The sequence below is a fragment of the Dermochelys coriacea genome, chromosome 10, assembly GCF_009764565.3.
Source record: "Dermochelys coriacea isolate rDerCor1 chromosome 10, rDerCor1.pri.v4, whole genome shotgun sequence".
Lineage (NCBI taxonomy): Eukaryota > Metazoa > Chordata > Testudines > Dermochelyidae > Dermochelys > Dermochelys coriacea.
Genome location: NC_050077.1, coordinates 67,300,088 through 67,312,605, shown reverse-complemented (window position 1 = coordinate 67,312,605; position 12,518 = coordinate 67,300,088). Strand labels below are relative to the sequence as shown.

Below are 12,518 nucleotides of genomic sequence, written 5' to 3'. Positions count from 1 at the left end.
GAGGAATTGGCTCCGAATTTCAAGGTGGAAGGCACTTTGGGTAAAAGTGACCATGAAATGATAGATTTCATGATTCTAAGCAAAGGAAGGAATTGGAGAATCAGAATACAAACAATAGCAGACTTCAAAAAACAGACTTCAATAAACTCAGAAAACTGGCAGGTAAGGTCCTATGGGAAGAAAATCTAAGCACTAAAGAAGTTCAGGAGAACTGGCAATTTCCCAAGGGCACAATATTAAATGCACAACTACAAACTATCATGATCTGAAAGAAAGACAGGAAGAACAGTAAGAGGCCAATATGACTCTATCAGGCGCTCTTTAATGACCTGAAAATCAAAAAGGAATCCTATAAAAAGGGGAAACATGGACGAATTGCTGAGGAGGCATATAAAAGAATAGCACAAGCATGTAGGGACAAAATCAGAAAGGCTAAGCCACAAAATGGCACGGGACAAAAAAGGCAATAAGAAGAGATTCTTTAAATACATTAGGAGCAGGAGAAAGATGAAGAAAAGTGCAGGTCCACTGCTTAGCAGGGAAGGAGAGCTAATAACTGATGACATCAAGAAGGCTGAGGTGTTTAATGCCTATTTTGCTTCAGTCTTCACTAAAAAGGTTAATGATGACCAGATACTCAACAGAATTAACATTAACAAGGGGAAGGAACACAAACCAAAATAGAGAAAGAACAGATTAAAGTCTATTTAGATAAATTAGATGTATTCAAGTTGGCAGGGCTTTAGGAAACTCATCCTAAGATACCTAAGGAACAGGCTGAAGCAATCTTGGAACTATTAGGAACTATATGCAAAAACTCATGGAGGACCGATGAAGTCCCAGAGGACTGGAGAAGGGCAAACATAGTACCTGCAGCATTAAGAAGGGGAACACAGAGGACCCGGAGAATTATAGACCTGTCAGCCTAACTTCAATACCTGGAGAAACATTGGAAACACTCATTTGTGACAGGTTTCAGAGTAGCAGCCGTGTTAGTCTGTAACCGCAAAAAGAAAAGGAGGACTTGTGGCACCTTAGAGACTAACAAATTTATTTGAGCATAAGCTTTCGTGAGCTACAGCTCACTTCCTGTAGCTCACGAAAGCTTATGCTCAAATAAATTTGTTAGTTTCTAAGGTGCCACAAGTCCTCCTTTTCTTTTTACTCATTTGTGAGTACCTAGATCAGTGGTTCTCAACCTATTTACCATTGTGGGCTGCATATGCAGCTCTCTGTGTGTTATGTGGGCCGCATCCACACAATATATATGCTACCTGAACATCTACAAAAAAACCCAACATTTAGTATTTGTCATATGACAGTAACATGATTCAAATCGATACAGCACCTTTCATTTCGACACTGGCAAATGTTTACCACAAGCATTTTAAATTAGCAAAATAAGTCAAAACAATAACTGTTAAAATGAATTAGTTTATTGTAACAGTGGCATGGCATATTGCCACCCTCACTTCTGCGCTGCTGTTGGGCTGAGTGCCTGGAGAGCACAGCTTCAGAGCCTGCCTGCCAAGAGGGGGTACCCCCCAGCCAGGGACTGCCCCTGTGCACCCAGTCCCCGCCATGCATCCAGCTCCCCATGAACCCAAGGACTGTTCCCCACCCCCTCCCCAGATTTCCCCCCCAGCCAGGGAATTCCCCCAATCACGCAACCCCGCTGCGTCTGTCCCCCCAGCATCCAGATCCCCCAACACTGGGCCAGCACACATGCCTGTCCTGCAGAGATAGGGTGCCCTGACCAGGGCAGAACGGCTCCCCCAGGGACTGTCCCCTCCAGCATCCAGTCTGTCACCCAGGGACTGCTCCCCATGCACCCAGCATCCCCCCCCAAGGACTGCCCCCCAGCACTCAATGGCCCCATCCAGGGCATGTGCCCCAGTTTCTAGCCCCCTATCCAAATCCCTTGCATTTGCTGAGATGCTGGGAGCATCTTTCCCAGATCTGAAGAAAAGCTCTGTATGGCTCAAAAGCTTGTTTCTCTCACCAATGGTAGGCATGTTTGAAAGTTTTGGTCTACTTAAATCCTACCACCATAACATGCTAGAACATCTGGCTTTCAAATCAAACTATCCTCACATGTGTGGAAGCTAGGGCAGAGTTATTACTATGTAATATTAGTAGGCAGAGAGCTCACTATGCTTCTGTATCAGGGAACTGTCACTCTTACAGCACTGAGTTTACATTTAATGAGCTTTTTGTCTTGGCACCACTTCCATATGACTACTTGGACTTGAAAAAGAGCACTAATAACTTATTCACAGCTGTGATTCACAGAACGCTCACTTGAATTTTCTTAACAAATGGTTAGCTTTTATTTAAACGTAGAAAGGATATGAAAGAACATGTGAGTGATCTAAATTATAATTCTTTTAATTAGAGAAAGCTGCAACAATCTATCACCTTTTGCCTTTTCCCAGTAGAAACACAGAAACTACCTAAAAAGAAAAGGAGTACTTGTGGCACATTAGAGACTAATAAATTTGTTAGTCTCTAAGGTGCCACAAGTACTCCTTTTCTTTTTGCAGATACAGACTAACACGGCTGCTACTCTGAAACCAGAAACTACCTAGTTAGCCTATACATATTGACGGTGATATAATTAACTCTTCATTAATTGCAAAGTTCACATTTAACACATTAATTCACATGGACTGACTACCATTTGTTTAACAGTATTTATATCTGTAACCTCTTTACTTATGGAAACACGAGGCAAAGGAAAAGGCATAACATTTTGGACATAAGTTTCTCCATTTGCAATAAAATCTAAAGTTACAGTGTCATTTTAAGGAATAATAAAACATCAGATTTTTTCCAAATGCATATGTTTGTTTTTTGGTATTTTTTTGGGGGGGGGGAGGGGAAGGGGCTGCTGTTGTGATGTGTTTTGGGGGATTTTTGTGTGTGTGGCTTATGCAGAAAAGAGCTCAAATAAACCTGGGTAAAGATCAAGGACTTTGACATGAAAGTAAGATAATCAGTACTTTGCAGGATCTAGCCCCTAAATTATAATCTTATGGAATCTCAAATGACATCAGAAGAAACATAGAACAGATGTAATAGATTTCCAAAAGTATATTTCACCTTTAGGCCAAGACAAAACATAGAAAATTTCAGCCTCACAGGGAAATTTTAAGAGGTATCAAGGAGTAAAAACAGGGATTTATAATAGAGTTATAGGGTTAATTATTTCATTTGCTGCTACTGAAGTATATTAGAGTCTGTTACAACTCCTGATTTACAGCTATGCAATGACAGATAAGGAGTCTGTACGTTGTAGTATGAACAAAAGTGTAGTTTGTTGAGTTTATAGAATTGGGGCCCTTCTTCTACTCCCAGTTGAAGTCAACGTTTTTAGAAATAAATACACTCTGGCTACAAGGAGCAGAAATAAGGTGTGATCTATCAACCCTTTCTGTAAGCTCAGTAAACTGACACTGCACGTAGTTTGTAGTTCAAAATGGATATAATTTGGATCCCCAGACTCCAACAGCCAGATCTGTCAAGATTTTCTAGATGTGTGTAAAGAAAGGGAAGGCTTGCAAAATGGCGTTGCCTTTTTTCAATGCCACATCAAAAGATATATGAGGGCTTCAGATGCAGCCAATATTTCTCTGCAGAAGTCTTCAGAAAATAAATTTGTGATAATGCAGAAGGTACTTAAAAGTATGGGAAGCAAGTAAGAAGGCAAGAAACATGTGCAAATGAGGAAGTTACACATGTTCTCCTTTTGAAAAAAGGGATCCCAGTTTGAAAAGCAGAGATATAGAAATTAAAGTGCTGAGTATGACGACGAAGTAGCAGCTAATTCTTGGCAGCTTTAACTTACAATTCTTCTGCCTTACTAACCTTTTATGGGTTGCAGCCTCCAGTTCAAAGATATCAAAGTCCCAGTATTCTTCATTTTCCATTGCTTGTGCTATCCGTGGTGGGATGTCATTAAGGGAGATAGGGGAGATCAAACTGCCAGGAACCTGATGAGTTTCTGTTAAGGAATATATTTGGGGAATAAAATTAATTTACTGTGATACAACTTTAACTAAACACTGTGGCTTCTCTTCTCTGAAAAACCTTAAACATTCTTAGCCATTCCCCTGCTGTTGTTTGTAATGCAGTAGAAAATTGCGTATAAATACAAAAATAAAAAGTTCTTGGAACATTTGATCAAAACATTTACTATGTTTCTGAAATCTGTTAGATCACAATTTTTAGCATCCCCAAAACTGCAAAGAGAAAACTTACGTTTTGCTGACAATATGTATTCATTCCCTGATAATCTTCGTAAACCATCCTGTTAAATAAAAATTGATTAATCAAAAAAGTTCTCATGTACTCTCTGTTCCAAATGTAAAGTACTGTATAAGTTGGCACTTATGGCACTAAGTAATAGTGCAACGATTCTACATAAGCTTACTATGTCCTGTTTCAGCCTTAGAAGCTCTTACCTGGCTTTGTCTGTCTTTGTTTATATCCAAATGTTTTAGATATGCCTATACAAATACTTCACCACCTTGGTAGATCATAATGGAAGGGAGATAGCAAGATGCAGATCACAAAATTAACTAGGTACTATCTAAGCAGTAATTTCTTAAGCCTAGTATTGTGGTTTCAGACAATATGCCCACAGCAAGAACTCTGCTTCCATCTTTTTGTATGTGCTATCTGGACCTTGGGTCTGGATGTGTCCACGCACTCACTGTAGAGCAAGTGGGTGAGCAGTAATAGGAAATAGGCAGAGGGTTGGCTCCACACACCTCTCCTGGCAGCCCAGTACAGTGGCTCTTGTGACTTGCTGCTAGTTCAGGCCAGCAACTTTTTACAGTGGGCAAGGAGAAAGCAGGGAGGAAATGTGCCTCAGAGATATATACCTGAGTGTCAGTGCCTCCCTTGTTTAATTCTGGGGTGGTACCTAAAGACACAATCTTGCTCTTAGTGGTTAAAATAAACAGAATTATGTATTTGATATTTACCCTTAAACTCATCAGTTTAACAATACTGGACCAATTCTTGCTTGCTTCACAGATGCAAGCAGGATTTAGCCCAACATCTTTTAGATGCAGTGAATTATATGTATGTATGGCCCTGTATGTATAAACTAGTGGTTAAAAAAAACCCCAACCTTTATAAACACACCTTTCTAACTTACTAATAACATTATATGCCTAGTGTACAACAGAGGCAAATCTGGATGCCATATCTGACCTGTGTAATGTCTGCACTTATAAGAATCATTACATCTAGTTTCTATTTTAAGGTTTGTAAGTATATTAGTCTGGAGTTTTGTGACTTATGGGGAAGGCTGTCCTGCTGTTAAAGCAAGTTAAACATTTCTTCAATAGCACTGCTGTGATACAAATATTCAAGACACCAGACTCAGTGTGTCCTCAAGAATAAAGGACTAGATTTTGTTACAGTTGAGATGCCAGATCCGATTACAGCTGGCAAATCTATGTTCTGATTTTGAATGCCATTCCCATATTGAGTTTAATAAAATTCAAATAATAATAGCCTAAATGACACACAGAGACACTCTCTTGTACATGAGATCATCATCATCATCACATTCCTATTACGCCTCTGGCATTTAGGGCAGTGACAAAGCTCCTCCACTCCTGTCTGTTTCTGGCAAGTCTTTCAATGGTTCCCCAGCTGTGCCCCAGGTTTTTCAGTTCAGCTTCCACAGCTCTTCGCCATGTTGTTTTCGGGCAGCCTCGTTTTCACTTGCCTTCACGTGTCCATCTTATTGCTACTCTAGTGATGGAATCAGTTTCCATCGGAAGCACATGACCGATCCATCTCCAGTGACTCCTGGCAACGATGGTGCTCAGATCCTCTTGGCTGCATTGTGTCAATAGATTAGGTTTGAGGTTGTTCTGGTCCAAAAGATATGGAGGATTTTTCAGAGGCAGGTTGTATGGAATGAAGACAGTTTGGACATGTCATACTTTCTCATTCCCCAGCATTCTGCACTATAATTTAGTGTTGAAAGTACTCTGCTCTGATCAATCTTGAGTTTGGTTTTGGTGTTGTATTTTGGTGATTTCCAGACTGTATTTAAACTCCTGAAGGCGTTCCTGGCTTTATTGATTTTGTTCCGGATGTCCTGGCTTATTCTACCTTCCTGGCTGATGGTGCTGCCCAAGTATGTGAATGTTTCTACATTGGTGAGAACATAATTCTCTATCCATACTGGTGATAGTGAGGCAATATTAAAGGTCATGATATCTGTCTTATTGCGGTTGAATTTCAGTCCAATTTGCTGGCTGAATGGGTTGAGTCAAGTTGTTTTTTCTTGTATATCATGTTGGGTAAGTGATAGAAGAGCGAAGTCCAGGTCTTCAAGGGATGAGAAGAGTGTCCATTTAATGCCTCTTGCCATGTCTTCTGTTGTATGCCGTATTACCCAGTCGATGGCAATATTGAAAAGGATTGCAGACATGACACACCCCTGACGTACTCCTGTTTTGACTTCAAAACTGAGCTCACTGTGATCAACACTGCATGTAAAGTTGAAATAGAAGCTTTTGATGACATTGATTATATGGAAAAGAATTCCATATGCCTGCAGAATGCACCATAGGCTGGTCCTGTGAATGCTATCAAAAGCCTTCTCATTTATGTAGAGTTGCCATTGCCATTCTAAGCACTGTTCTATTATGTTTTGTAGAATGAAGATCTGGTCTGTGCATCCATGCCCTTTCTGAAAACCAGCTTGCCTTTTCTGAGAACACAACAACTGCCTCTAATATATGCTGGACTATGATTTTACACCAGGGATTGGCAACCTTTGGCACATGGCCCATCCAGAAAATCCGCTGGTGGGCCGAGATGGTTTGTTTACCTGCAGCGTCCGCAGGTTCGGCCAATCGCAGCTCCCACAGGCTGCAGTTTTCCGTTCCATGCCATGGGGGCTGCGGGAAGTGGCATGGGCTGAGGGATGTGCAGGCCGCCACTTCCCGCAGCCGTCATTGGCCTGGAATGGCAACCATGGCCAGTGGGAGCTGCGATCGGCCGAACCTGCGGACGCTGCAGGTAAACAAAACGGCCCCGCCTGCCAGTGGATTTCCCTGACGGACCGCGTGCCAAAGGTTGCCAATCCCTGTCTTACAACCATACTTTGCTTGGCACAAATAAAAGTGTGATACCATGCCAGTTATTACAATCACTGAGAGTTTCTTTCTTTGGTATCTTCACTATAACCCCACTGGTCCACTCATCTGGCACCTTTTCCCTTTCCCAGATGGATGTAAATAGAGGGGCCACGATAGATGCTGCTAACTCAGGATTTACCTTGAACAATTCTGTATTCAATTTATCCTTGCCAGGAGCTTTCCTATTTTTTAAGGATCTGATGGCTTGAATAATCTCTTCCTTAATTGGGATGTCTGTGTTGATATCAAGATCTTTCTCTGCCTCCTGGATGTTTGCTTCCTCTTTAGGTGACTCCCTGTTCAGCAATTCTTTGAAATGCTCTGTCCAGCACATTTCTTGTTCTTTTTTCGTTACTAGTAGGTGTCCTTGTTTGTTTCTGATGAGAGAGTTTGTTGGTGTCTGCCATTTACCACAGATAGGTCGCGACATTTTGTAGATGGTTCCTTGTTCACCATGAGCAGCTGCATCCTCTGCTTGTGTTGCCAGATTATCAATATAACGCCGTTTGTACATGAGATGGAATAATTTAATCTTCAATCTTCAACTCCTTTGCTGAACAAATGTTTCTTGTAGATCATTTTCAAAATCAATATACACTATACATTCATCCTCTGAAACATCCCTTCTCTGACTCTCCCTTTGCCTTGTAAAAGTTTTTGTTCTATATCCAGTGAGGATTTTGTATATTATGGTACACTAACTTTCTGTGAATCCTTATGCCATAGGATCATGGATTGACGTTGAGAGTTGTGTGGGATCAGAACACGCATTTGCAGAGGTTGGTTCAGATGGAATGAAGTGAGCAATGAGTCAGTGATATGTACCAATTCAAAGAGCAGATGCAAAGGCCACTTAAGCTGTAGGCAAACTAGACAACTGCCTCGGGATGGCAGATTTCTGGGAGAAGCAATTTTACATGGGGATGCAGACTGGTCTACAGGGGCATGAAGTGCAGAGAGCACTAACATGTAGTGCTCTAATGCCCCATATAGATCCTGCTGGTGCGAGCTACACTGATGTAGTCTGTTCAGGTCAGGCAGGCTGCAGCGCAGCTGGACTCAGAGAGACCTCTGTGCGTGTGCACTGCAGGAGAGCCAGACTTGACGGTGGGAAGCAGCCTCCTGTCTCACTGGGCTTGACAGGGAAGATGTGGGGTTGACTGGGCACCTGCCATCTGGCTCTGACAGGGAGTAAGACTGAACTGGGGGCACCCCTGCCTTCCAACCTCCTGCAGGCAGCCAGTACTACTCCCCCACCTCCCTCACAACCCCCCCCCACCCCTGTAGGCACCCGCACCCACCCTATGCCTCCCCCAGAAGCCTGCCCCCTCCACCTCCTGCACAATCTCCCCTGCCTCCCATGCGTGCATCATATGATGCAGTTTGGGCTTCCAACTTAACGCACAGAACTTTAATACGTATACTTGAGTATTCCATTCAAAAAAAAAAAACCCAAGGGACCTGATCCTCCTTTCACTTGTAACAGTGAAAATCAGGAGTGATTCCATTCAAATCAATGGAGTTACACTCATGTAAACTGAAGTAAGTGCAAGGAGAATCCAGGCCCCAGCATTTATGTCAGCAATTGTTCGCCATCATATGTACTCACTGTCATTAATCCTCCAACGAGATCACTTGTATGTGGATCTTCATCTTTTGTCCCAAGTTGTGGAGAGTATAACTCAGTGGTTCTTAGAATCTCCAACACTCGATCTAAAGCTTCTGCGACAGGCATGGGACTGCTTTCTTGTGCAGCATTGATAATATTTATTACCTAGGTTAATATAAGAAACTCTTGAAATTTAGAAGTGATTGAAGAAAAGAGATTCTCAGTGACTAATATGAGAAGTCATCGCTACTAAACATAGCAGTATTTAATCCAGATCGTGTAGAACTACTGTGAAATCTCTAGGGGATCAACAGTGAAACACTGAGGTTTTTTATTGACTTTGGGAGCAGGATCAAGGTTTTAAAGAGGCCATTCTTATTAGGCAACTTCCTGTCTTAAGACATTGGCCCAAAGTATCTCCAAACAGACTCAGTACAATCCTCTTCTACCTTTATCAGAAAGTCACTTTATTAAGCAACTGATATTTGTTGGTCTCTTGAGTGGTTTCTTGAGACACATTACAACATAGGCACTGACTCTGTGGGTGCTCCAGGGCTCGAACACCTACAGGAAAAAAATAGTGGGTGCTCAGCGCCAATCAGCTGTTTGGCGGCTGGGGGAGGGCAGAGAGCAGCGAGTGGCAGGCAGGTGAGGGCCTCAGGCGAGGGGTTGGAGTGGGGCGGGAAGAGGCAGAGTGAGAGTAGGGCCCCAGGAGAGGGGGCAGAGTGGAGGCAGGAAGAGGCAGATTGAGGGTGGGGTCTCGGGAGAAAGGGCAGAGTGGGGGCAGGACCTCAGGGCAGAGCACCCCCAGGGAAAAATAAAAGTCAGCCCCTATGCATTACAATGAATATGTAGGGTTAGGGTTAAGGTTAGGGTTAGGGTTAGGGTGAATATGTATGTAAGGGAAATCCAGGCCCTTCCTTTGCATGGACAGAGTGCCTCCAGGCAACAGAACCAGTGTGATTGTGCTAAAGTGGGAGCTGAATGTGGAGAGAGGGTGCACACCCCTATGTGGCAGGCAGAGGGGACAGGCAGGGGACAATATGAGCAGGCAAGGGTGGATTGGGAACAGAGCATTTGCACTTCCTGGATCCTCCCAGTCACTCAATGTGGGAGATGGGAGGAAGGGAAGACATGGTGTAAGGGCCACCATAAGCTCCTACCACCATTGCATGTGGCCCAGCTACTCAGGCCAGGTGCTGTGCAGAGGGTTTCTGCCACAATATTTCAGAAAAAAATCCAGGTAAATTCTGATTGTCTGACTTCATGAAGACAAGCAATGGTGCATTACCTTGGTGATGGGTGCTTCAATAGTCATAGAATGTATCCTGGCCATTGAGGAGTGTCGCCTCTGTGAACTGCCTGTGCAGCAAACAAAGCAAAATTAGCACCCTGATTAAAATGACAATGCATGACATCCTGAGTTAGTCAAGAATTCCTTCTTTGCCATGACCTTCAGGACCACCTATAACAGCATGCATATGCACACGTGTCCTGCTATGCTGATAAGGATCTCCACATAGATGCACGCTGAATCACCAACAACACAGAACAGAGATAAGTAGCCATAATGGCCTGGCAACATAGTTGCTGTTTTTATATTTTAAACGTTTTATAAAATGTTCAGCCACAAGCACCGTATGTACGTTGTTTTTGGGGGGGGACAAGGAGGGGCCTGTAATACTACAAGGGTGTAATACATGACAAGACACAATGAGTCAGATCATCAACTGGTGTAAATCAGTGTAGGTTCTTTGAACTTAATGCAGTGATGAGGAACTATGCCAACTGAGATTCTAGCCCGTAACAACCGATGTTATTAATCAGGGACTGGAAAACATACATCTTTTGTGTCAATTAGCAATTTTTGGCAGCAAAGGCCAAACTAGGCTACTTCCTGTTCAGTCTGGTGAAAATAAGAAGTAAATCCGATGAAGTGAGCTGTAGCTCACGAAAGCTTATGCTCAAATAAATTTGTTAGTCTCTAAGGTGCCACAAGTCCTCCTTTTCTTTTTGCGAATACAGACTAACACGGCTGCTACTCTGAAAGAAGTAAATCTGTTAATTCAAATTTTCACCAGACTTTGACTGTTTCCTAGAATGTACTGATACATGTTTTAACAGAAGCTTTATAAACACCAGCAAACCCTGCAGTATGTGAAGGGTGAAATACCATGATGAAGTGTAACTCCCTGATGTATGACACAACACAGTGAAAATAAATCAAACAAAAACTAAGAAGAAATTTAACTTTGACTTTCATGGGAAAAGTAAGTAGGGAAACTTCAACAAACCCCAATACTTGTGGGGGGCTCAGAATCTGCTACCTTTACTAATGATGAAGAGCAACTTACTCTGTGAGTAGCTCTATGAATTCTATGGGATTACTCATGATAGTAAGTGCTACCCAACGTTAGTAAGGGTGGTGGAATCTGGCCCTTTGTTTCTAAAGTTTTAAAAAAAGTAGTATAAAAAATATTGTTCAGAGGCAAAACACATGGGGTAGTTGCATAAATATGAAATATTCATGGCTTGAGGGTTTTTAAAAGCCATGTGAAAAATATACAAACATCCACTTATCTAACATACCATCACTTCCTCTTGAGGTTGTGGATCTGACATCGAGCGATCCTTTCCTCCTATCTTTGTGTCGGCAAGTCTGAATATCTGTGGAGACATCAATGTTATACAATGACTGCAACGAAGGCTCTTCCCAGATTATATGTTAAAGGAAACTAAAGATAGGTAAAAGGTTGGTAGCAGTGGAACAACATGCATAATGCTACAGTTGGTTGGAAAACAGCTTCTTAGAACTGTATTCACACTGGCCTTGCCATGGATGCTCCCATGTCATACTCTCTGATTGCTGCTCTTGCCTCAAGCAAAGATGCAAGAGTAAATGGCCTTTGTGTAGAGGATCTAAGAGCAGTGAAGGTCTTCTCTCAACCCATTGCACTGGTGCAGAGTGGCACTTAGCCACAGCACTGCCAGTAATAGAGCTGTAGAAGTCAGAGGGGCCCTGAAAACCCATTATGGATCTAGAGAGACATGGTGGGTGAGGTAATACGTTCTACCGGACCAACTTCTGTTGGTGAGAGAGACAAGCTATCGAACTACACAGAGCTCTTCCTCAGGTCCTATGGGTTTACACAGTGGTGAAGCTGATGATCACTTCCCTGTCCCACCCCTACCAACCCCTCAAACTCCGGGCAGAGTCTGTGTTGACTTTGAGGCTACCCCCTGCACTAGATGTGTTTAGTGCCAGAGGCAGAAAGCATTTGGCTCTAAGGCAAGATAGAAACTTCAGTAGACAAGATTTCTCTGATGTCTGAATATTCCACATCTTAGAAAATCACCATTAAATGGCTTCATGCAAGAGATGTTGGACTGTACAATTAATAATAATATTTAGTAAGCCAACCTTGACATACGTATAGACATTACCTACTTAATTCTCAGAATAGCCTATGGAAGGTAGTCTGTTCTCCCTGTTTTACAGATGGGGGAACTGAAAGGCAGATACAGTGACTTAAGTCAATAGGACAATTTCTGAGCTCATTTAGGCCCACACAGTCCCATTGCATGTGGGTTAATTAGCACAGAAAGTGGTTACACAAGGATAACCGAGGACAGAGTTTGGCCTATTGCTTGTTTTTTAGTTTTAATTGACTCATACCAGTTAAATGTTTCAGAGTAGCAGCCGTGTTAGTCTGTACTCCTTTAGTTAAATGTTTGTCAGT

The 12,518-nt window shown here is 42.5% G+C and overlaps 1 protein-coding gene across 2 annotated transcripts in view; it reads right to left on the bottom strand.

Annotated features, from left to right (window-relative positions):
- PDE8A (phosphodiesterase 8A) overlaps positions 1 to 12,518 on the bottom strand; it is a 192,534-nt gene that overhangs the window by 20,925 nt on the left and 159,091 nt on the right. For both annotated transcript variants that reach the window (XM_038417810.2, XM_043494482.1), the window contains exons 12-16: positions 11,368 to 11,445; positions 10,070 to 10,140; positions 8,779 to 8,943; positions 4,261 to 4,309; positions 3,868 to 4,003 (exon numbers count right to left, since the gene is read on the bottom strand). In XM_038417810.2, coding sequence (XP_038273738.1) covers positions 3,868 to 4,003; positions 4,261 to 4,309; positions 8,779 to 8,943; positions 10,070 to 10,140; positions 11,368 to 11,445 — 499 coding nt within the window. The remainder of the gene's footprint in view (positions 1 to 3,867; positions 4,004 to 4,260; positions 4,310 to 8,778; positions 8,944 to 10,069; positions 10,141 to 11,367; positions 11,446 to 12,518) is intronic.